A 27,159-nucleotide genomic window follows, 5' to 3' on the forward strand; every position below is an offset into this window, starting at 1 on the left:
TGATTAATGATATTTCTTGATGACTAGTTAATAGAAAGCCTTGTATTTAAGTAACTTGTTAGTTGGAACTCATCATTCAAAAGTATCTACAACTTAGGGATGACTAATGCTCTGTTTTTTTGATGAAGTTATATTGTGGCTAGGATTGAAATCTAAGAGTCACGGTTCATCATGTTTAGGACTCCGCAGCTATATCTACTGGATCATTGTGTTTATGGTTATGGCGAAACTCAAATCTAGAACTCCAAACAGCAACATATTAACCACTGATCTACTGAATTCAGATAGCTGCCAACGTTTTCAACGGGTAGGAATACGTTTTTAACTGAAGGTACTCTCTAGGTATTGCACTAAAGATCTAGATATATCAACAGACTGATCACATTCATTCCACAAGATCGTCAGTAGAAAAACTCAAATCATGATATATACATATGGCATTTCTTACAGATTATTTCAACTTCCACTAACCGAATGTTCTAACCATAAACATTACTACTAATCTCGTTTTATAATTTGTAATTTATGCTTAATTTCAGTGCAAGATCAATGGTTAACATATAAACGACCACGTTGGACAACACGTACAAGTGATTCAAGTGATATATGCTTCAATGAATTAAATTTGGAAAATATTCCTACATTAATTCATCCATCAACTGGATATTGTATATCAGTATTTGGTAATTGTCCATATAAATGTAAGAAAGCTTTGTATTAAATTAATAATAACATTTTTCTATATTGTATTTATCATAGATAAACTTTGTTTAGAGTGTTGCTAAAAGTTAAATAGCAATGGATATTTGTTTCATTCTGGTATTGTGATGTGTACTACTGGTGTCGTTAAATATAAGTAGTATGTATCATCAATCAAAAGTAAAATGCCTAGAGGCAGAACATCAAATAAAAGAAAACGAGAACAAAAAATGATTGATATGGAAACGAAAGAACAAAAATCCTATCGACCAAGTTGTAATGTGATCACTAGTCTAGGTGACTCGACATTACGTGCACTATGTTGAGATGAGATGGTGGTTGGAGGTAATTGACAGGAAACCCTAAAACTAGGTTTCATGCTGCTTGTCACTCGTCAGCAAGATGTGCCTGTAATCTTGAGGGAATTGACGCTCCCTATCGGATTCTATCCCGTATTACTCATTTTCACAGTCAGAGACGTTACCACCGGGCTATGCGAGTCACGACTGTCCTCCTGTAGGACTGAGCCCTCACTAATTTATTAGGTGACATTTGTTTATGATTAAATTATGCACCGAAATATAAATTTGTTTTCTAAGTTGATCAGTTTTTAGTCATAAATAGTTTAAAATTTTTTTTGAGAATTTACTGATTATTCATAGTTAACTTCGTAAATGAAAACTAGATTTTGCATAAACTATTACCTAATACAAAAGTATTCATGAAACAACAGAGACTAGAGATGACGTCAAGACTTTCTCAGTGTGAAGTAATGATAAAGTGGAAATTGTAGTGGACATTTTAATAAATGTTATCTTTCAAAACCTATCGGTCTCGCGCTGGAACGATAGGTCCTGGGTTCGAATCCCGCGGGCGGGATCGTGGATGGGCACTGCTGAGAAGTCTCATTCTGGGACGAAATGGCTCTCTTTTGCTTTCAGGTTTTTCATTGAGGTCTAGCTTTAACTGACTCGTGAATTCAACTATTAAATTGATAAAATCTCCACAATACCCCTTCTGATAATTAGTGAATTTGTTGAAGAAAATATGAAGATATAATCCATATATAGTTAACTAGCAAGCTTACTTTGAGTAATAAATTCGAAGCACTGGACCTCTAGTTCTCCTTCGAAAATGATATTTCATCGATGTATGTCTAAAATCAAACCAGTGATAGAATCCATGAATTTTTGATCTTACTGTGATAGCTTAAACATTAGATTACTTAGTAAATGTCCAGTGTTTCATACTGCTCAATTTAAATAATTTGCGATGTTGTACAACCATCATCAAATGCCATCTGTAGATATCTGCTCCATTCATTGATTAGCTCAGCATGAAATACGATACTAATAAAGATCATTACCCAAATAATTTTTGAAGAAACCTCAGTATTCAGTTAATTCACTTAGGTAAGTTTGATTAAGCACTCATCAAGAAACCTGAAAATTTTGGGCAACATCACCAATACGATTGCGCATGTGCACTTCTAAGTAGTCCGTTTTGGGGCCGAAACAGTTGTTCAATGCTTCTTGATTTCAAATGGCTATTTAACTAAGGTCAGTTCATGACGTAAATTATACAAGCAATTACTTTGTTATCCAGAGAATTTTAGTGTTACTTTGTTCTTGATTTTTCTGCTGCAGTCTTTAGAGAAGTCGGTGCTGCACCATATATGAATACGGTTATTTGTTGCCTTATTAAAGAATATATTCCAGAAGTGGATAAACTTAATCAGACATCATCATCATCATCATCAACCTCAACAACAACATCAATAAACACACCAACAGTTCATTCATTTGTGACTTTGGGTTGGCCAACAAAAGATGACAAGAAGGAATTGAAAAATTTCACCGGCACCAAAGTATTAACTACGTATGAACAAACTAATTCACAAAGATATTTAAAAGACTTAAATTACTGCCCTCAATTTCGTGATATACAATTGAAACGACGTATTGTTGAAAGTATGTATATACCAGAGAATGTCTCATTATCATCACGTCCTCAAAATAAGCAATTGTTTGGACAGTATAAAAATTTACTTACATTATTCAATGTCTCCAAATCGAACAGTTTACATTTTGATATTCAAACTGGTATATGGTCGGAAAATGATATTGTACATGTGATATATTGTGAATATGGTACAGGTAAAACACCCGGTACAGATGATCATCGAAGTAAGTTTGGAATTATTTTTTTATAATCGTTTATTCTACTTATAATGAATTTGAACAGTTTAAGAAAATGAGCTAAAATTATAAGCATGAAAATACCTTAAGTCCTGAAGGATAGTAAAATCATCAAGTTTAGAAATATGAAAATTTGATCAAGATTTTGAAATGAATAAAATGAATAAGATTTGGGGGCAATTTTTCATGCGATGATTTCATTTGGGATTTCAGTGAAAATGTGTTAATAATGGATAACTGTTTGATCTTAGTTTGGAACTGATCAGCAATGAGCATCCACGATCTCGTCAAAGACTGAACACAAAATCTTTAAATCTCTTGGAGGGCGTTCAGCCATTAGACTCCTTGATTAAAATTCACTGGTTCACATTTCCGACTTTAATCGATTTAGGATATAGAGTTAAGATCATCCAATATGATTTGTAACGACTATTTCAATCAAAATTACAGGTACACCTTGCTGACGAGTGCCAAATAGCACGAAACCTAGGTCAGAGGTTTCCTGTTGACTACCTTTTTTTCAATCCAGATGTGTACGAAGTCATTCAGTACTGATTTCCTTCTAAAATTTCGAGAACTCACTCAAAATAATGGAGAGCTTCGACAATAACCACTTCTTATTACACAGCCATTAGTGAATAGAGTTTTTGGTGAAAAAGAAAAAGTAGATTAGAATAGAACCACTTCTATAAACTTTGCATTCTATTCTGATATGATAATTTAGTAATTATTTCAGCATATGTTCTTTTCTTCGTATTACGCAGATTGGCCTGTAGCAAACTATGCTATACCAAAATCATTAAATGATTGTCCAAAAGGTTCCGTAAAAGCAACAATGCGACATCAACAAGACAGATATGGATTTCATTATTCACAAGTTAGTGTTGCTGATATATTAGTTTGTTTTAAAATCATTATTTATTAGCTGATTAGTCATTGACTTTAATAAGCTTACAGTTATCAATTCAATCTTGACAATCTTGTCAACCTAAAACTTACTTAGAAATGATTGAAAATAAAAATGTCAACCATATAATGCTGACATTGATCTGAAGGCTAAACACTCGTCATGAGTTCTAAAGATCCTGGATTCAATCTATTGTGAAGTCATGAATGTACACAATTGACGAGTATCACATAAGGACAAAGTAGCTCTTTCGTACTTTCAGTTTTTAGATAGTTTTCCAGGTAAAGTCAATCCGTTATATGAAATCTCAAATTCAAAAATCTCCACAAACCCTCTATGCAAACAGTTGAATGATTCATGCCTAAGTATACGCAAGCAACAGAGGATGGTTATATGTTTGAGAATAAGAAATGTTTAGAGCAGCCTGAATTAATTGAATTGTTTCGATTACTAACAATAAACACTGGATAACGACATTCAGTTATCCAACCAACGATCAAGAATCGGATATGATTGGAATAAGAGCATATTAGCGCAAGTACGGAGCAGGTTATTATTTGGATTAAAATGAGATACATTTCATAATATAAGACAACCTCATATTTGATGTAACTGCTCACATTTGTCTTCATTCACTGACTAATCACCATTCATTCTAGTTGGACATATCACAAATATAAGTCAAATTTTGAGATTCATCTTTTAAAGGGAAATAAATAAAAAAGTGCTTCGTTTGGAGGTCTGAGTAAAGAACTGACTACCAGCAGAGACAGGGATAAATCCATTTTGTATTGTTTGTTTGAATCTTTTCATTGGTGTAAAGGACTACAATGGATCAGTTTCTTATTGACATATGTGCATCCTCTTTGGATTGCCTCAATATTGCCTTGAGTCACAAGCATTATAAGCAAAAATGGATGGTGGCTAATAGTGGAATCCAGGACACCTATTTTGTACAACTGACGAGTCCCATAGAGGATGAAGTGCGCATCCTAAATCCCACTGCTAGCCACCATCCATCTTTGCTCATGAAGGGATTATCACTTTTCAATGTAAAAAAACTTAATTCTTAATTTTCAAAACGATCGGACTTCATCAAACTAAACTAGATCGTCATTTTAAAAATACAACTATCAGATTTCCGAGTAGAGAAACATTCCCTATGTGGTTCAGTGGTTCCCGTCAGCCAGTAACGGTAAATCTATGTTTGATATAATGGATTATACCGGGTTTTATGACCTATATATGTTAATGCACGAAAGTATTTACTTTAAGTGTAAAATCTTATGCTCTTCATAATCTTGATAAACAGAAACTTTGGTTAAAATTCTTTAAACTCGTGAAGAGGTTGTGTGTACTGTTTGTTACCACATAAGATCACCATTATATGATTGAAAATATTTATAACCCAAAAAAATGAATTCTACCCCTGCTATATTTGAAGCGATCATGAATTCACCTAGTCTGTTAATGGAACAAAGACTCTGTGACCAAAGACCAATAAACTAGCTATTCTGATGCGTCCCAGCCCCGCTAACTAGCTAGAGAATTCCAAGTTCGAAACGAGGAAATATATTTCTCAAACAGTCAGAAGCACGAGGGATAACAACAGGCACAAATCAAACATATATATACAGCATAAAACTGTCCTTGGAAAGCATTACAAAATAACATACTGAGAGATAAAACGAACCAATAACGTTTAAGATTCTCCCAAGTGGGAAATAGAACATGAAGGTGAAAAGAGTGCTTTTGGCGCGAAAACAAAGGAATTCAAATTTTCAAAATATAATTACAAAAATAAGGTATTTACCAAGTGAGTTTTGGGGATCTAAAATCCCCAACAACCCCTTTCAACTAGATCATTTTATCATGAATTCTTAATTATCTTTATAAATAATATAATCTGAACGAATGTAATCAAAAACTTCTCCCTTATATAAAACATTAGATAACATAACTCATTAATTGTGTAGTTGACAGCTGATGATCAAATAAAGTTTATGATTAATTGATCACTTAGTAATGGCTATTGGCTTATTTGTTAAGGCATTCAGTGTTGATCAAGTTATTTTATCGACCAAGTTACGATATTACCACTATTTTAAGTGATTCGGTAATATTTGCACTAATTAAGATGTTAGGTAGTTTGAGGTAATCAGCATGAAATGCCTGACACCGTGAAATTAAGTGATAAGGGTTTCAAAACCTATAAGGAATGCCATTCTCCTCAAGATTGCAGGTAAGCCTTGCTGATAGCTAACAACTAGTGCACACCTTAGATCGAGTAGGATTTCCTATTGACTGCCAACAACCACCTAACTAATATAATTAACATTTGAACTAATAAAAAGCTACAAAAACCTTAGAATACTTCTAATGTAAATGTAACATTTCCTTTCTACCGATCATTTCCTTTTGTTTAAAATACCATTAAATAGCCAATTCATCTAGATGGAGTTTATTTTAAGCGTAAAAAAGATATACTTTTGGACTATTGTGTATTCACTGATGATCAAACGGCACATCGTACAGGAAACTATGGAGGTGAAGAATCTCTTCCAGCTGGTCATTACTGTGTGCTACGCGTCAATGGTAACTGTCCAGTAGGTAAGTTGTTTAATGGTTAAATAATAGGTGGAATGCTGATGGATATATGCCACTGGTCATGATATGACTTAACTTTCTGAAGAGACAGATATACCCTGTTAGTTAAGAATTGGATTTGACTTTTTACGAAAAACAGATATATATTAATGAATGATTTTGTTCATTTAACTTGGTTCAGCTTAGCCAATAAAAGCTAACACTTTACACTTAGTTTATTGACTAAAGTAGCCAGTTGGGATCTTATATAAGAAGCGCACATTGTCGATATTAAACTCTAACGACCACCCAACAATTCTCAGCAAAAAATCTCAATTAAATTACTATACTATAAGTATTTGGCTTATGAATATTACAAAAACATTGGCATGAAAAATATTTTAGACCGTGACTATCTGTCATTCATAGTCAATTGCATATGTTTACAATCGAGCTAGCTCCCACGATATCTCTGTACATCACTGAATATATCTGATGTATGAATTCTGTATTTATCAACCTTTCAGTGTGTTATTTGACGAATTCTTCGGTAATTAGATTCACATTGAATACTCATGGTTGACGGACATAAATGGTTAATTGAAATAAATCTTTAACAAAAACGTCCTTGGAAATAAATGTGTTTTGAAAAATGGTGACTCAAAAATTTGAGCAAACTGCCGTCAAGTTTGCGCCTAAGCCTACTTCATATTCCAAGAACTTAATTCGTTTACGTTCGAAAACAAATTGTTTTTACCATTGAAGATCAGGCATCAGAAAACAGCTATTTGACACTACTATAAAACTTCTTATCAGTAAAAATTCATGACTCCTAGAGGTCTCGAACCCAGGAACCTGTTACCGGTAAAGTTTAACTGTGAATGAATGCAGACAGTTATCACTAATGATTATGGGTAATCATCACACGACATCCTGAAATAGTTGAATCTAGATTTATGGATCAAAGATATAGATGTGTGCTATCCAATTAATATACAAACGAAGGTCACAAAAACGTCGTTTTACAAAACTTAGGGTAACTGGATCGTCACTCTTGATCTCACTTTCTACTCATTGAATCTACTACCCTTAGACGTTTTTCATTCTTCAATTACAAAATGGTCATAATAGCGTAGTAGTGGGACGATTTGAAGACACTAAAACATAAAACGAAAAGCAACCAAGAAGCCTGGTATGTTAAGACTTCTAGGGAGAATTTGAACAATGAAAATAGAGATGGAACGAAAGCATTTATAATAGTTTGGAACGGATAAAATCAAAGTACCTTAGATGTTGTAAAATAGCTATTTATAGCTCAGTAAGCGCATTTATTAGACAGACTAGAATATATATATTCATGTTCAAAACTCATTCATTGTTTTTATACACATTTTTTACACTATTTTCCAGATTTCAGTGAAGGATTGTTAAGTATACTTGAAGGACCGGAAAAGCTGACACGTTCCAAAGATACCTCAGATTCACAAATAAATCGAAACATAGATTTACTACAACAAACAATAACATCTACACCAGATATTATTCGTATAAGAGCACATATGAAAGAGAGTACATCAAAAATTGACCGACTCAATTATCATTTCTGTTGTCGAACTGATTCACCAAGTGTTGACAGTCCAATTGATGGTTTCCCTGCTGAAACTGGTCCTTTTTATTTGTACAGGTAATTTATATAAGCGTTTGTTTCTCTGCCAACGGTTAATGTGATGTATCACGTTTTTAAAGTTCAATACGTCTGTGGTATAACTAAGTGATTCGATCAAGTTGTCATTATAAGGACGTTTTAAATTTGAAACAACTTGCATGAAAACTATTATCATTATTGTTATTATTATTATATACTTAGGGTTGGAGATAAATGTCAACAAATTACTGGAATGCATGTTACTGAAGAATATATTTGTGTAGATGCACCTAATCGAGGTGATCCAAACTGGTGGTCAATTGATCAGAATCATACTTGGTCACCATATAATGTGAAAGGTTTAACACCAGCACGTGTACCATATCATGATTTTTGTGATGTTGAAATCAATTTATGCTATTATGAACAGGGTAAGTAATATTAACAACAATTTAATTTTTATTAGAAAGGGAGTTTTGTGGAGATTGTAGTAATTTTAAGTAGTTAAATTCATGATTTAATCAAAGGTAGACCACTGTGGAAAACGTGGTAGCACTGGATTGCCGTTTCACCGTAGTATGGATCTATTCAGCAATCCTCACCTATGACCCCACACGCGGGACTTAAACCCAGGACCTATCGGTCTTGCACACGAACACCTAACCTCTAAACCACTGAGCTGGCCGGTATTCAGTGGTGTTAATGTCTAACTTAAACCAATATGCGAAATTGCGCCACCGATCACCATTGTCTTCAGTGAGTCGCTGCCTCACAATATACACGATTAAACTTCACTGGTCACTGCTTCTCATTAGAACTCCAGGAAATACCTCTTGAAGTTAGTCACTAATGAGCACATGATGAATATTATCAGAAAGGGTCATTAATCACTTTTTTATGGTAATTTTAGTACATTGAATTTGTATGCTGAAACATTCACACATCACTATACTTTGTAAAAATATTCATTACCTGAAATTTTATAAAAATATTAGAATGCTAATTATACAAAATCATTAAAAGGAAGTGTCTGAATAGTAAATTGGTCATATGATTACTATCGAAATATACTCAGAGAAATCTTCGAAAAATCAAAATTATAATTGGACAGTTCAGTTTATATATGTTAATATATATGACCTTGAAGCACAACAGAAATAGAAATTGTTCCACCTGGTCTATTGTGCGATAGTGACACACTGAAGACAATAGTGGATGTATCGCTCAATTCCGTGAATTAGTTGAAGTTAGACATTAACGCCATTGGATGCCGGTCAGCTCAGTGGTCTAGAGATCAAGTGTTCGCATGGGAGACCGATAGGTCCTGGCTTCAAATCTCGTGAGGCGGGATCGTGGATGCGCACTACTGAGGAGTCCCACAATAGGACAAATTGGTCTTGAAAAGTAGTTACCCCAGGCTTCATTTATACTTCAGAACTATCAACGTTTTTCTTGACGGAAAAGAATTAAGTTATTTGAGACTTGTTGAGTAGAATATTAGTTATTCATAGATCTAATAATTAGTAATTTTTTCACAGTCATTATACATTTACATTAATTTTATGTTTCAGCTGCTCCTGTCTCGGAAAATGAAGTGACAGAAAGTAAGTAATGAGATATTCTACTATCAGTTAACATATTGATAATTACTTGGTAATTCAAAATATGCTTACACTGATTATGTAATCCAACTTTAATTGACTGGATAACCCTAAGTTCATCACCTGCCACCTGCTTGTGCAATGGGGTAAATTTAAATAAATTTGGTATGGTTTGGCTTGTATCTTCCCATTGACGGTAAGACTGTTATTGATCAATTACAGTCTTACCCTCAATGGGAAGATACAAGCCAAACAATACCAATTGAATTATGTATAAATGTTCAGTCAATATTCTCACCAAGATCATCAGGTTTGAAACCAATAATTATGGAATAGAAAAGTACTATTTTTTAACCAATTAGAATTAAACTGTATCTGCCATCTAACTCTCCCTCTACCCTTATTTAAAACTGTTGATTTTGCTGTGTGTTTTTGCTCAAAGATATAATGTCATCGATTAGACAATTAAGCACCGTGACTTATACCTTCATGATAATAAGCAAGTTATTCATTGTACGAACTCGTTAACTCAAAGGATAAGATGTTAGGATTTGAAGTTAAAGGTATTTGGTTTAAGTTTCAGTGGAAATATCAATATTGAGATGAGAGTACATGCACTTGATGAGTTTCAGATAGGATGAAACGTTTGTCGTAAATTATATTGCTCATACGAAATGTACTGAAATCAGATGCTAGATTTCAAAAATAACCGTATTATTATTTAAAACAACTAGTCCCTTCTCATTGCATATTATTATTATTATTATTATTATTATTATTATTATTATTATAAACATATTTAAAGAGTAGAATACACAAAGAAAGATAATTTTACCACAATAAAACAAAAAACGACAAGATAAAATGAAGAAGATATAAGTAACAGATTTCAAAGATGTTATAACTTGTGCCCTGTGTCCTGTTAATGTATAACGTAATGATACCGCCAATTGGAGAACAGTGACTTATCGACCGGACCAATGACGCATAAAACAAGTACGAGCAGCCTGGAGTCCTCATCGGTCCTGCTTCCCTGCTAGCCCTACCTGTTAAGTCCAGAACACCAAGCTCAACCTCTGCGATATGAATCATTTATTTCAAACATACTGGGTTTATATACCAACCAGACAGACCACATCGTATTACAAAATAGGAAACAACATTTGTACAATATTTAGCCAAATGTGGCTGTGAATAAGGGAGATAGTAATTGATAGACTGGGCATAACTCAAGAATGGTAAATCGTATAATAATAGTTCATAGATCAAAATAAAACTTATGATAAGAGGAACACGAATATGCGTAGTTTAGTTACTTAACAATTATGCAATAAAAATATGTGTATAGTATTTGTCCATAAATAGATTTCAACAGTTACCATTCATTATTCTCATCGAGATATAATAAAAGATCAAAGTCTTCTATTTTAAAACACTATTATACCGGCTTAAAGTTAGTCAGTACTAATTAGTGAAACAACACTTGTAAATAAATCGATACTACAGAAGGTTAATCGTATCTTGAAAAATTCAATGATAATACCAGAGATTAAAGATAAATGACCTGGATTCGAATCTCATACGAAGCACCAGTTCTCTTAACACTTTAAATATATCTTGTTAACCAGTACAAAATAACACAAAACCTCAATGAAGTAAGATTCCTTACCGACAATCTTCATACACCCGACATGTATATATGTAAATATAAATACCTTTGATATGTTCAATGAACAATACAATATTTCTCGTTTAAGCTCCTGGATGGTAAGAGCTTCGGCTATTTTTAAGAGTTGGATACGAAGAAATCTGGGTATATTTGAACGAATCATATAAACAACCTTAAAATCAGATTGTGGATTTGTAGAATGGTTACAGTCGATTAGGTGTTCAAGTATAGAACTCCTAACCGCTTTCCTTTCACCCTTATAGAACCAAGCTAGGATATGTTCCCGTATCCGAGTTGAAAGCGAATAGATCCAATTCTTAAAAATAGCCGGAGCTCTTACCATTCAGGAGCTATGCGTACAAAAGAAGTACGTCTTATCGTTATCGTTACCTTGGCCTTAATTATTTTGATTATCCTATTATTATTATTAAGACAATATTTCTTTATACTTTTTTCTTAAAATATTTACTATATAGGTTATTATTTTCAAACTGAATGGCCATTAGGTCAATATGCATTACCGAATGTACATAGAAATGATTTAGATAAAGCATGTCCACCAGGATTTACACAACATTATTATTCATTAATTAATAATCAAGCAGCATTTTTTGAATTAGAATTAATGCCAATGAGTTTAGGACCATATTTTTTAGAATTAATGGGACATAATTATAGTGCATTAAATGTACATTATTGTGAAAGAAATAATCCAAATATAAATGATGAATTAGTTAATGAAACAGGAGAAGTTATAATTGAAGCAAATAATGAAGAGGAAACAGTCACTACTACTTCTTCTTCTTCCTCATCTTCATCATCAATAATAACGGGATTATTAGGAGATGATAAAAAACTTCCTGAGTTTCAATGGCCTAAAGGTGATTACTGTGTAATATCTACAGCTGAAAATCATCAATGTCCACCAGGTTAGTCAACTGTGTTAGACAGATTGGTGTTTTTCGTTTAGAATGTTTATTTTGTTCTATTTTTTAATGCGTTTTGTAGTATCTCATATATATGTATCAAAAAGAAGTTCTTATGAAGCTGGTTGTTCTGAAGGAACTACTCTAATAGTAAGACTTCAATTAGCATATTACATTCATAAAATGTTTTAATCAACTTATAACAGGATATTGATTAGCTAAGTTTAGACCGATTACAAATTAATTCAGTCGTGATTCATCTCTATCGAATACTTGAAGTTAACTGATGAAAAGCCTTAGATAAGAAGATAAATATGTAAAATGAAGAACAATATATACCACCCGTAACATACAAAAGTGATTAATCATGATTAGTAGGTTGATAAAACCAAAATATTGATCACTAAACTATGGTAAACAGATTCAATGATATCATACTTCTAATGTAATAGTATGGTGTGCGTGACTTATGCAGATATAAGTAGCATGTAGTAGGAATATAAAGTGGAATAAAGAAAACGGGAAGGAAAATGGAGAGGAATCAAAATAATGTCATAATTAAAAGAAGAATGAGGTATGTACATACATACATACATATTAACCTACTACACACTTTTATGATTTTAGTATGTTTGTAATTAGGCAGCAACAGTGAAACAGAGTAAATCCATTCTTCAGTGAACGAAATACACCCATTGAGACAATAAGTAACAAAGATTGATTCAGCGAACAGTTCTCTTTTCGACGAATTCATTTTCAAAGCTGTACAATCGCAAATATATATACCTATTTTTTTCGTGATAATAATTATAGTGATAATGATAATAAACTTCTGTTAGACATGGTAACAGTGAAGTAGAATAAACAAAGATATAAGAAATATTTTAACCAGGGAAACTTATAATAGTAATAATAATAATAATGGCACAAGTAGGTGGCTATCAGGACTCAGTAGCTAAGTAGATAACGCGATGGTGTTCGAAGCGAATTGTACTGGGTTAGAGTACCAGATTGAATACCAAATCTGAGATGCAGGTACACCCAGCTGGCGAATCCTAAGTAGGGCGAAACGCGCGTCCTCAATTCCACTGCTAACCGCTATCCATCTTTGCCTATAAAGCTTGAGACCTATGGCAATATCGAGGAAGTTCGCACAGGATGTACATATACCAGTCATAAATAACAGTGGGAAGATATAAGTAAGCAACACCAAGTAAATGATTGTTAAGTGCTCAAATATTTATCATAAAAATAGATAGGGAAATTATCATTGGGAAAGGATGGCTTATCATGGTAAGGTAGAATGTTGAAATGGAGATAAAATGTAATCGAGAAGATCATAGAAACAGAATTAAACCAATTGAGAGTAGAAGATTCAAGGAGAAAATGGAAGGGAAAGTAAATGGCTGCAAAGGAAAACGAATATGATGAGAAAAAATATTAAGACCATGGTAGAATAAGAGGTTGTACCAATCTCTTTAGGACACACAATTCTGGTTTTCCTAGATATATGGCTATTGTTTCAGCAATGTGTTCGATTGTACAACTTTGAAAAAGAGAACTCTTCGCTGAACCAAACTTTTTTTTATTTAAATTCATTCTATTGTAATAGTTCCGGACTTCTACCTGAAGTTTGTGCTGATAATCTCGTTCAGAAGAACGATGAAAGCTCTACGACCAAACCATCCAGCTCAGAGAACAAAACTCCACCAAAATCATCCACCTGAGCTACAAATCTTCTCAACCATCTCAATAGTTCCGAACTTTATTTTCAAAATTATCCCAAAAACTTAAGATGTTTGAAATACATTGGATAATTTATGTCTTTTATCAACTAACAAATTTTATTATTATGGATACTAAGATCCCAGTGTTGAACGTGTTAGAATTCATTTACACCCATTGAAGTGATATATCAGAATCTCAGAATGTAGTAAATAATTATATTTATTTCAGTAAAACCACTAAAGCCCACATGTGCCTTTCAATACCCATAAAATTTGATAGTATAATTGTAAATATAAATAATTAGCTTTCAGTTGACCGCCAAATGCCCTAGTATGGCTGAGGGTGAGGAGAGTCAGCTCTCTCTCTCTCCAAATGTTCTCACATGTCCATGCATATACAACCACTCCCAGGGAAGTCCTACTCACTGCCTTCCCGAGGCGAGGGTGTTGTTTACGAAATCGAGAGGACGAAAAGCAAATGTCCGGTATTTTAACCGGGTCGGTCGACAAAGAGAGTCCACCTAGGAAAGTTGGAAACTCTGAGTTCAAACCAATGGTATACATGAGCTCCAGTATCCTGAAGGAAAAAATGTCGTATGAACCAATTGTTGGTCATCGGCTACCATGGGACTGCATCTCCTAACGTTGCTCCATTGCCTTATGAATCAGACCTTTAAGTCAAAGGCTCCGGGTGTGGATTCCTAAGAAAACCACCTGTTTTGGTCTGGGCACCCCGACAGTATCACAGCCCACACACGAATCAAGTGACTTGTGTGGCGCATATGTATTCGGTGCTTCTTTGTACCAATATTTTTGTGTTTAAATAAATAAATAAAGCTTTCAACTATTGATATTCACTGATATAAATTTTCTTTTCGAACATATAATATATCCAAGATAATTCAAAATAAACTAGCGAAAATTGATAAACACATAAAATAAACAGTAGTCCAAGGGGAAAAACAATTCAACAGACGTGACTATAATTTATAGACGACCTTTGGATGAACCTTGAATGACCTTAAGAAATTTCAGTCAATCAGAAAACAGTTGGTATGGAGTGAGAGTATGCTATACAAAACCAAAAAAATACAATGAATACACTTCTTTGAAATGATTTAGAAACTTTTCAAGGTTAGGAAGAAAATCTGCAGTTCTGAAATCGTAATGCATACGGTATAAGAACTCATCCACTTGACTTCATAATAGTGCATCTCTGGAGCAATGATAAGATGGTAAAAATTTGTTTAGCGTCGACCACATTGCTTCTATAGTATTGGTGTGTACTTCCGCGGTGTGGTCTACAAAATGTCGCTTGTGAACGATGATACGATGCATATATACAAGTCTACATAGACATCGATATTCTCTCTAGTCATCCGTGTATATTTTGGTAACCGGATACATATACTCTCCTATAATTGGCATCATCGCTTTAGCCTGTCAATTTCTCACTCTCTGGAAGTGTCTCTTTTGAGATGATCTATCATATATATCAAAGATCGGCTAAGCATACTTAAGGAAGTGCTACCTCCCCAGTCTTCCTTATTACTTCTTACTCTATTGAGTCTGTGTTTTTTAACGACTGTTTCGTCCATTTCTACGATTTTCCCTGTGGTGTATGCTACCCTTATCGACAGACATAAACACAATGTAACACCAATTGGAAATGGAAAACCTAGCAGCAGGAGGTTGTGAAGGTCGGTTTGAAGAAAACGGAGATGGAATTGGAAAGGAATTGTCAGTCGGGAGAATCATGCAGATTGTCATTATAATTGCACATGTATCTTGACAGTACTTATACCATTGAACTGCCAAAGCTTCAGTAACATCTACAAAGGTTGCAGTCATGGTTACTGGTGCTTTTATTATTCATTTTACAACACTTGTCATAATCTGTTTTAGTTTCAATCGGGATCAACCGAAAAAAGTTCCTGTTCTAGCAGACTTTCCCCTCTAACATATATTGCACCGAAATGCAACATCGTCACGATAGTCTTCACACTGTCCAGTAGCCAGTTGAACCTTTCAATCACAAATAAAGGAACTTCTCAATAATCCCATCGGTTGTAGCCACTCAACTATAACGTCCTCCCTGAAATCTGCTATAAACCAATCGTGCGAGGGCATTAAATATTTAAATAGGCTCCGTGACCCTGAAATCGCTCACTCGCTTTTACTTGGCTCGTCCATAAATTATAGTCTCGTCACGATAACATCTAAGTGAACATTCAAATATTCAATAAACAACAAATAACGAAGTAGACTCATTGCGTCATTAAGGAAAAACAAAGGTCATTCAGTGAAAAAGCGTTTTATTTCGACGATTTCATTTATTCAACTAGCATTAAAAACCTGGAAGCACCGTATGGCCGTTTCGTCCTAGTATGTGATTCCACAGAATTCACGATCCCGCATCCAGGAATAAAACCCACGATCTTCAATCTCGCTCGCAAACGCAAACCTTTAGACCACTGAGAAGGCGAAATAACCGTCCAGTCCTTTCAGGTTTTCGGTGGTGCTCTAGCTAAGATCAGTTTGTGATTTAAATCGTGAACATTCTACAATCTCTACAAATTCCCTTATACTAAGAATACTTAAAAATCATAATAATAGCTAACTAATATTTGTGAAAAATTATTTGATAGGAGGTTAAAAAATTGCAATAGTCGATCGAAGATAGAAAGGATGGACAAGACTGTGTTAGAATGAGAGATTGAACATACTGTTTTTATATGCAAAGGTTAGACCTTAATTAGTGGATAGTTAATGCCTCTATTGTATATCAGTTTTTCATTTATACTCTTTTTGAACCGATTCCTCTGATTGTATGGATGATTTTGAATGAGAATTTTGGTAGAGTAGTAACCAGAATTAATTAGATGTTTCAAGATTGAGCTTTTGGTTGACTTTTGTGGTATTTTAAACAGCCAGGCAGGGTAACGTTTGAAGGTATGCTTCAAGAGAGCTTTCTTTGTACAGTGCAAACGTTTTACTATAGACTACTATTTTTAACAGACGTATTAATCCATAAATACGATTGTACAGCATTCTCAAATGACATACATTTATAACATATATGTATATATATTTCCAGGTCTTCATAGACATGCCCGAGCATTCTCTGAACTTTGTTGTCGAACTGATAATATTAAAGATCCTAAACCCGTCAACTGGCCATTTATCGAAGATTTCTTCTTATTTGGTGGTGAAAAATGTTTACCAATAAAAGATACTCATGTAAGTATTCTCAGTGTAACGAGCCAATATTTATTACAATCGAATTCTTGTAAATAATTCAATTGATCATTGTTACTTCAACTGACGTTAAAGATAAATCTTAAGGATGGTTAAGTGATAGGCTGGATGAGTATATAGAAATTATGATCTGTCCTCCCATTATGTCTCAGTGTCAAATGATAAGTGAACAATTATAAATGAAATACGCTTTTAGAGGGATCAATATGGTATATACTCTAGATCTTAGCCTACATGTCCTTTTCTGGGTTGAAAGGATGATTGTATGTATACTTATAGTTAAAGTACATTATAATTTGGTATGATTCTCAGTTATTTCTCAATCTTCTCCTTTCTATAGTGAGTTTAGTATACCATAGGAAGTGCATATCACGGCTGTATCAAGCCGTCGGGCACAACATAATTGCTTTCAAAAAAAGTCTAATGTCAAGGTGCTGTATATATAGATATAACTGGGGCAGTTAATTACCGACAGACAAATAAGATGTTTGTCGTTATGAACCACATTGAACAGATTTGATTCAGAATGAATCGAAATGACCGAAAATTGCTGATAAATAATCAAAGTAACACAGAACAAGATTGAAAAAACACAATAAAACCACATGATTATATATAGCTGAATTAAGACAAGTGAATAAATGTTTACAAATCTCATTGCTATCTACATGGTTTTTACGAAACTAAAACAGTGATTTACGGCTGGTCTAATGAATTACCTAATGGACAAATCCAGCCTTATGTCACATTAATAGAATAGAAATTATTGATGTGATAGGGTTTTAGAGACTGTTGACTTTCATAGTTCATTTCACAAACTAATCTTGGTAAGACAACCATTGGAAATCGGAAATCACTGTACAGATGTTTCGTCACTGTATGAAACTCCCTTAGTGGTGCTCTCTAGTAATCTTACCAAGGCGGAGTTGAGTCTAGGACCTTCAGATTTCAAGATGATCTCCTAACCTCCAAACCACTAACATGGTATCCAATTGTTTACATTTCTAACTTTAATCAATTCACAATATTGTGTATATGATCGTAATCTATTGAAATATCAATAAACCAAGAAGTTATGTATGAAAAACTTATTATTTAATACAAGCACCACAATAAGTTTACAATCAAGGTATTCACATCGGAAATATATGTTTACACACATAAATCATTTAATTCCATTGAAGTCAATAAACGAACATAGAAAACTTTACAGTGAATAGCATTTTCAAATTATACAGATTATTGACAGCTAAATAGACCCTGAGTTTTTTAAGTACATACAGCTTCTTTGGAAAACCTGGAAGCACTGAACTGCCGTTCTACCCTAGAATGGGACTCATCAGCGGTGCGCATCCACGATCCCGCACGCTGGACTAGAACCCAGGACCTTCGATATCGCACGCGAACGCTTAACCTCTAGACCGCTGAGCCGGCATCTAACGGTGTTAGTGTCTAGCATCACCCAACTCACAACTCATGAATTCAACTATTAAATTACTATAATCTCCACAAAACCCTTTCTGAACATACAGCTTCGTAAAGGGGTTGCTGAATAACACATGTAACCAATTCTTATAAATAGTTTTATCGATATTCAATATTTCTAACGAACATTGGACATGAATAGCATATTTTATTACTGAAAAATATGTTACTAGTTTGTTTCGCAAAGCTGAACCACATAAAAATTCATGCAGAAACATAGTTACCCAGACAAAAGGTTTATTAATATGAAATGAAATTCGATTATCAGTTGCAAAACAATCTGTACAGTTTATAAATCTAAATGCAAAATGAATTACCCATAACCTAATCAATTCAACGTTAGTATATTTTGAAGTTTCATATCACAAACTGACTTTAGCTAGACAGCTGTCGTAATCAAGAACCGCTGGACATTTGTTTCTTGCTAGTATGGAAATTACCATATCCGCACAAAATGTTAAGGTCAAAACCTTGAAGCTTTGAGGAGAGTGTTTAACCTTCAGATCATTAAGTTGGGATTTAGTGGATTTCACTTTATTTTAGTAAACAGTAACGAATGAAACATGAATTTCTCCAAGTAACCAAAACAGCATTTTAATTATGATTGACAACTTATTTAAACTCTAACGTACCGTTTCCTCAATGCAATAAGGAAAATTCGATGAAAAAACTTTTTGAAACGAATAATCGATCTAAGTTAGACCACCATTTAAAACTCGGAAGCACTGGACTGCTATTTACGTCCTAGTATGGGACTGCTCAGCAGTACTCATAACGACCCGCTGCAAACCAGGATCTAAACCAAATCTTTCGATCTCCTGTGTAAACGCTTAGTCTCCAGATGACTGAGCTGACATCTGGTGGTGTTAACGCCTAACTTTATTCAATCTATGGTTTTGCTCATTCATCCTCCATTGTCTTCGTTGGGTAACTGCTTCATACCCGACACGGATTAACTCCACTGGTCACCGCGTGTGGGATCGTGAATGCACACTGTTAAGGATTCCCATACTAGGACAAAATGGCCTTTCAGTCCTTCCATATTTCCAATGGTGTTCTGACTTAGATTGGTTCATGATTTCAATGAAATCCAACAATCTCCACACACCTTTATACTGAAAATAACCAGTAAATGAAGTTGTATAATGTACACTTTTTAATAATTCACTGAATTCACTTGTATTTTTTGTTAATATGTATTTTTAATAATAAAATACTCTCAGGTGGAACGTTATCTTGTACGACTGGTTTCTGGTTCAGAAGGTAAGCATGAACCTCAGTGGGATGTTCTATGTCATTATTTACCGATATCATGGATGAATGACACTATAGAATGGCCATCTGGTGAATATATGCTTCCTATAGGAAGACGTAGTGGCTTGCGTACATCATATGTGACAACAATTGCTGCAGATAATGAACAGACTAATACAACAGCATCATCTACAAATGTTCAAGATGGTAAAAATTTTATCAGTGGCAGTAAATATCAATGTCCAGAAACATTTGAACGTAAACGTTTTATATTTGCAAGCAGTGAAACTGAACAACAATTAATGAGCAATCCGAATACCAATACAGAGACTATATTCAACATAACCGCCTACGTGACCATGGAATTTTGTATACATACTAATGAACAGAATAGTAGTAGTGGTACTACAAGTAAATTTTCAACATGGCCTGCTGGCGATTACTGTATATTTACCATGAACACACATTGCCCGTTTGGAATGAGTATGTGATAAGTAATTTACGTCCGTTTTCTCCCTAAACAATTTTCACTGTCACTGTTCAATTTAAAAATAAGATTTATTTGACTTTTAGAGATCACTTAAGCCAAATCCTGTTTGAATTTCGCTGTCTACAAACTGACGATCCCGTTTATAATCAGCTAACCTATAAATTTAACCTAAATGGTTAACAAACTTTTTTTAAAAAATATGTTAGAACTTGGTTTTTCAAGGAATCATAAGCAAACTTATGTGATTGTTGAAGTTATATATGACATTAATTGTACAGAACTGCACCTGGAGTCCCTCCGGGGGCTACTGTCGGTCCCAAGCCCGGATAAAAGAGGAAGGTTGGACATGGGGTTAGCGACCCCATCTCGTAAAAAACTACCTCGCTAAAAAACGTTAACCAGAAAAAAATTAATTGTACAGATCATGAGTTAAAATCGTACTATATAAATGATAGGTCAGCTTTTATATAATTCACTATGTGTACATATCCATCCAGTGGGATAATAATAAGATGGTAAAACATGATAATCTTTTGCCAGGGAATCAAAATTTATCAAAATCGCTAACTGATATAAGTTAATAAAATAAACCGTCAAGAACCAGAAAGCACTGGACAGCTGTTTCGGCCCAGTATGAGACTCCTTAAGGTTAAGCATTCACGACCCTACCGAAGATAGAACACAGGATTTTCATGTCTCATGCATAAACACTTAATCTTTAGATCACTAGACCGGAATCCATTGGTATATAAGTATTACATCCATTAATCTGTTATATTGAGTGACCATCTTCCATTGTCTTCAGTGTCCATCTTCTTCACACACGATAAAGCCGAACTCTGCAAGTCATGGCCTCTCACTAGAACTCTAGAAATTTCCTCTCAAAATTAATCACCAACGTGCATAATATCTTAACAATCGCAAATCTGAATATTATAAGTTAATTTGTTTATCATAATACACTGAAATATTACACCATCAAAGTACAATGCTAAGCTATCTGTTTTTAATTCATTCAAAATTTATTCTATTAAGTTTAAGAATAAAGTGAATTGTTTAACAATGGTATCATAATACTACGCTATCATTTTCTACTTTCTTCGGTGAGTAACTGTCTCAATAACATTTAATAATCTTCTCAAACCTTTGTACTGATAATCACATATAAATTTCGGGTTTTATGATAAAGGACATCGAAAAAGTGAAAACCCAATAAAAAGCAACAAACAGGCTATAGTCTCAAATATTTCATCTTACTGATAGCTTTAAGGGTTGACATTTTTCTCATCATTTTTAATGTTCTATAAGTGTTTTGTATTCATCAATTTTGATCATTCTTCCGTTTATCTCGCGAATAAGTACTACATATTGAAGTGTAGTTTTCATCTAAGAATTCATTTCAAGTACTAACTTTCAGTATATTTGTATTCGTCATCCGATCTATTTGTTGTGACTTTATGTCAGGCTAGTTATCACGTGATTTATCCACCAATCAAAATACGGCTTATACAATCTTAGCACTGTGCGAAAACCAATGATGTTCGACCGGTATGAGCAGCCTAGTGTCTTATTTGGTCCTATGTCTGCCTAACCCGTCCACTTGAGTCCAGAACACAATACCAACTTCCAATATGCGAATCGAATCGAACTGAATCTTTTGTTTCAGACATACTGAGTTTATATATCAATCAAACAGACCGCAACGCACCATAAAAGAGGAAATAACATTTGTACACAATAAAGGCAAAAAGTGACTGTGAACGTGGGAGGCAGTAGTCAATAAACTGAACATAGCTTAAGAACCTTAAATCGTACAATAATAAGTTATAGGTCAAAATGAAGCTTATAATAAGAGGAATATAAATATACATAATCTAATTATTGAATATCTATACCATGAGAAGGTATAGATAATGTTAGTCGATTAATATTTCTCAGAAGTTACTCGTGATTTAATCTACTCTGGGATATAACACTATTGAACTATCATCCTATATTGAGATGTTTCAAATAACTCCAGATTCTTAAAGTGAAAGTTTTAATGAAAATTCAACTTCAATAAGTAGTACTTACTCAGTAAATAAACGAAAGAAAAAATGGCCGAAAATTCTCCATACAACACATATACGACACCAAGAAGTTGTCGGGGATAACCTTAACTACATTTAAACAAATGTGAATACTTTTATTTTCATTTTTAGACCATTTCTTCTTTTAAATATCTATAATAAATAAACATTTGATCTTGTATTTGATTTATCTCCTAGAAGCTTCCAGAGAATTTCCATTGAAAATTCCACGTTTCATTCTAAAAAGTATACATTCCATATCACCAGATGGTGAAATAATTCCTAATAGTCATTGGCATGAAGATATTGAAAATCATGTTGTTTATTTTATGCAATGTTGTCGTGAAGATAAAACTCTACTGTTACGTGTACCACCATCAAAAGATGGTTTTTATTTAGCTAGTAGTTCCGGTTTATGTTCTAGTGTACCGGGAACTGTATTGGATAGAGAGAAAATTACCACCTATCTTACATCACCATTACATAGTAATAGTAATACTATGATTAATAATCGTAAATCAACTGTATTAAGTGAAAAAGATATGCTATTATATCGTGAAACACTTGCTCAACGTGAAGGTCTCCTCTATTTATGCTATTATCATCCAGCCAAAGGAATTGATTATACTACATCAATACTTGGTACACGTTATTCTATAAGTCAAAATATTTCTGAAAAAGATATTGATGAAATAGCAAGTAAGTAGTGATATTGTGTCAGTTTTGATTTGATTTACTTCTTTTGTCAATTATTCAGTTATAAATAGGGTAGAATACGGACTATGTGTGGATTGGTTCATTAGACTATTAAATTCAACCAATAAGATGATGGGAAAATCTTCATAATAGTGAAAATTCCCATTTTGCCATTTGGTAAATAAAGAAGGAACGAATTGAGCGAAGAAATTTCTTTTCAATTAACTTTTCATCATGGCTCTACACTAATATATATACGTTTTACAATAATAATATAATACTCATCGAGTGGATACGTTACGTAATAATTACATAATGACATTTAAATTAACATTGATTAATTGGAAGAAAGAGGATTATTAATATTCAAAGTGATCAAGAAGTTGCTAAGTTGCGTAATGTAAGAAACAAAGAAGGAACAGAATTTTAACGGATGGTCAATAGGATGGTAGTTACGTAAGAATCAAGAGATGAATGTTGAGAAGTTATTAAGTTCAAAAGCAACAGAAATAAAATTACAAAAGTTAAAAAAAAAATTGGAAGAAGTATGAAAAATAGTTCTTTTGAAGGAAATCTTAAACTGATGGCCAGGGCAGGGAAAGTGGTTGTACGAATCTCTTTTGAATGCAAAGGTCAGGTTTGTGAACATGGATTGCGATGGCTTCCGCAATGTGCAAGAGGCGCACTCGTAAACCATGTGGCAAATTAGATGGGATATTGTAGATAACCTTAAAAGCTTTATTCAATTCGACTTGATGACCTCTGTCAACCAAGTGAGAGAGAATAGAACTTTTAATCACTTTTACCTGTCCTTTGTTTAACCACGACGGATGATGTTCAGTAATGCGATGACGGACTTGCCGAATTGTACGCCCAATATAACTGGCTCCACAAGAGCAGTTGAAACGATAGATACACATAGATTTGGCGAATTCAGGCAGTCTGTCTTTGTTGGCTGTTCTTATCTTGGGATAGTTGTAGAAGATTGCATTTAATCTGGCAGCATTAAATGTTTTTGTACGGCTCTTCTTAGTTTCTGAGTCAAGGTTTCTTCAATGGTGTCATTTATGAATTGTAGTTTTATGAATAGTACCTTCTTATGGATGGTGGGTATCTTTGTCCTTGTTTTCTTCTCCATCATATGTTTGTCGATGAATTTCATGGGATACCCATTCATGCTAAGTAGGTTCCGAATATTATTCAATTCTTCTTCGATGGTGTCTTCAGAGCAAATCATTCTAGCCCGATGTGTCAAGATTTTTATTAAGTTCCTTTTGTATCTGATTGGAACTGCACTATAGAAATGAGTGTATTGTCCTGCTGCAGATTTTCTGTGTACCCCTCTTTTTAAAGTTCCATCTGCTCTTCTTTTTAGTTGGACATCTAGAAATGATATGCTGTCGTTCTGTTCATCTTCTGATGTAAAATTAATTGATGGATGAACGTTATTAAATGTATTAAGTAAATTGTCCTTATCATTCTCTTTTTCTAGTACTATGAAGGTGTCGTCTATATAGCGATAATAAGTTGGTAAACGGCTAATTATGTTTTTAAGTGGTCCGTTTTCCAGTTCTGCAAGGAAAATATCAGCCAGTAGAGGGCCCAATGGTGATCCCATGGCAACTCCATCTAGCTGTCTATAGTATTCATTGACACATCGGGCTAGAATGATTTGCTCTGAAGACACCATCGAAGAAGAATTGAATAATATTCGGAACCTACTTAGCATGAATGGGTATCCCATGAAATTCATCGACAAACATATGATGGAGAAGAAAACAAGGACAAAGATACCCACCATCCATAAGAAGGTACTATTCATAAAACTACAATTCATAAATGACACCATTGAAGAAACCTTGACTCAGAAACTAAGAAGAGCCGTACAAAAAACATTTAATGCTGCCAGATTAAATGCAATCTTCTACAACTATCCCAAGATAAGAACAGCCAACAAAGACAGACTGCCTGAATTCGCCAAATCTATGTGTATCTATCGTTTCAACTGCTCTTGTGGAGCCAGTTATATTGGGCGTACAATTCGGCAAGTCCGTCATCGCATTACTGAACATCATCCGTCGTGGTTAAACAAAGGACAGGTAAAAGTGATTAAAAGTTCTATTCTCTCTCACTTGGTTGACACAGGTCATCAAGTCGAATTGAATAAAGCTTTTAAGGTTATCTACAATATCCCATCTAATTTGCCACATGGTTTACGAGTGCGCCTCTTGCACATTGCGGAAGCCATCGCAATCCATGTTCACAAACCTGACCTTTGCATTCAAAAGAGATTCGTACAACCACTTTCCCTGCCCTGGCCATCAGTTTAAGATTTCCTTCAAAAGAACTATTTTTCATACTTCTTCCAATTTTTTTTTTAACTTTTGTAATTTTATTTCTGTTGCTTTTGAACTTAATAACTTCTCAACATTCATCTCTTGATTCTTACGTAACTACCATCCTATTGACCATCCGTTAAAATTCTGTTCCTTCTTTGTTTCTTACATTACGCAACTTAGCAACTTCTTGATCACTTTGAATATTAATAATCCTCTTTCTTCCAATTAATCAATGTTAATTTAAATGTCATTATGTAATTATTACGTAACGTATCCACTCGATGAGTATTATATTATTATTGTAAAACGTATATATATTAGTGTAGAGCCATGATGAAAAGTTAATTGAAAAGAAATTTCTTCGCTCAAATCTTCATAACTTGATTGGCTGAATCAACCTATTATAAAATGTTAACCTTGAAATTTCACATTAAGTACTAGTTGCGATTGGACAACTGTTATGATGTAATGTATTGTGCAAATATATCACAGAATTTTGATATCCTTCGTCTTCGCATTGCATTATTGAAATGTTACGATGAAACCAGAAAGCATTGAACTGTTATTTTATCTAACTTGAAGCATAGCTATTCAACAGAAAGTTAAGCTTTTTGTTATTACAAATAAAAATTGAAAGCGAACTAGAAAAACTTTACGATTAGTTACATTATAGTGTAGATCTGACAGTGAAATATTATGTTTATGTAAACGTGAATAATAAACTTAAACGCCATTTCGTCCTAGTATGGGACTCGTCACTAGTGAGCATCCACGATCCTGCACACCAGATCCAGGTTTCCCATGGTGGTCTAGCTTTAATTTACTCATGAAATCAACTATTAAATTTGTATGTAAAGATGGATAGTGACTAGCAGTGGAATTCAGGACGTGCGTTTCGTTATATTTGGGACTCTTCAGCTGGATGTACCTGCACCTCAGAGTTGATGTTCACTCTGGGGATCGAACTCAGTACTGTTCGTTTCAAATACCATCGCGTTATCCACTTAGCTAATGGGTTTATTTATTATTTAGGTAGTTTATGGATATTGATAGTTAACAACTCTACATAACTTACAACAATAATAAATATTTCGATAGAAAGTAAACTATTGTGTTCTGCTGTAAGATTCATTTACAAAATGTATTACCTAGAGTATAACAAACTCACTATGCAACTCAGAAAACTGAAATGAGCATAAAAGTTTAATTGGCACACTAACTTATTATTTGCACCAATTATTGGTATACATACGATTTGGCTGGTTGGGTAACTTTGATTAGGTGCATTATCGGCTTCTAATAGATTGCCCAGCTCGTGATATCTCGCTTACCGCCTGAGCTTCAGAATAAATATGAGGATAGGCATATAATATATCCATACTCACCAGACTATCACCCCCCCCTTTCTGAAAACATGTCCTATCCATGAGGTACAACTCCATGAGTTACATGAGGGTACATCATCACTTTATTCACACTAGTTAATGTAATCCTTAAAAATATATAGATTGTTGTATTTTGCATATTTCATTTCAGTTATTGTATTGTACATGCCATTCTACATACACTGATTCTTTTTTCATTTTTTCGTCAATTTATGTGTGTTATTC

At 33.9% G+C, this 27,159-nt stretch overlaps 1 protein-coding gene across 1 annotated transcript in view; it reads left to right on the forward strand.

Annotated features, from left to right (window-relative positions):
* Window positions 1-27,159, forward strand: part of MS3_00009155 (uncharacterized protein) — a 72,839-nt gene that overhangs the window by 34,058 nt on the left and 11,622 nt on the right. Inside the window, exons 13-23 of the mRNA XM_051217488.1 lie at window positions 540-701; window positions 2,346-2,885; window positions 3,662-3,774; window positions 6,246-6,414; window positions 7,801-8,074; window positions 8,258-8,466; window positions 9,607-9,639; window positions 11,782-12,234; window positions 17,056-17,198; window positions 19,925-20,438; window positions 22,713-23,213. Coding sequence (XP_051064900.1) covers window positions 540-701; window positions 2,346-2,885; window positions 3,662-3,774; window positions 6,246-6,414; window positions 7,801-8,074; window positions 8,258-8,466; window positions 9,607-9,639; window positions 11,782-12,234; window positions 17,056-17,198; window positions 19,925-20,438; window positions 22,713-23,213 — 3,111 coding nt within the window. The remainder of the gene's footprint in view (window positions 1-539; window positions 702-2,345; window positions 2,886-3,661; window positions 3,775-6,245; window positions 6,415-7,800; window positions 8,075-8,257; window positions 8,467-9,606; window positions 9,640-11,781; window positions 12,235-17,055; window positions 17,199-19,924; window positions 20,439-22,712; window positions 23,214-27,159) is intronic.

Source organism: Schistosoma haematobium, chromosome 5 (assembly GCF_000699445.3).
Source record: "Schistosoma haematobium chromosome 5, whole genome shotgun sequence".
In the NCBI taxonomy this organism is placed as follows: Eukaryota; Metazoa; Platyhelminthes; class Trematoda; order Strigeidida; family Schistosomatidae; genus Schistosoma; species Schistosoma haematobium.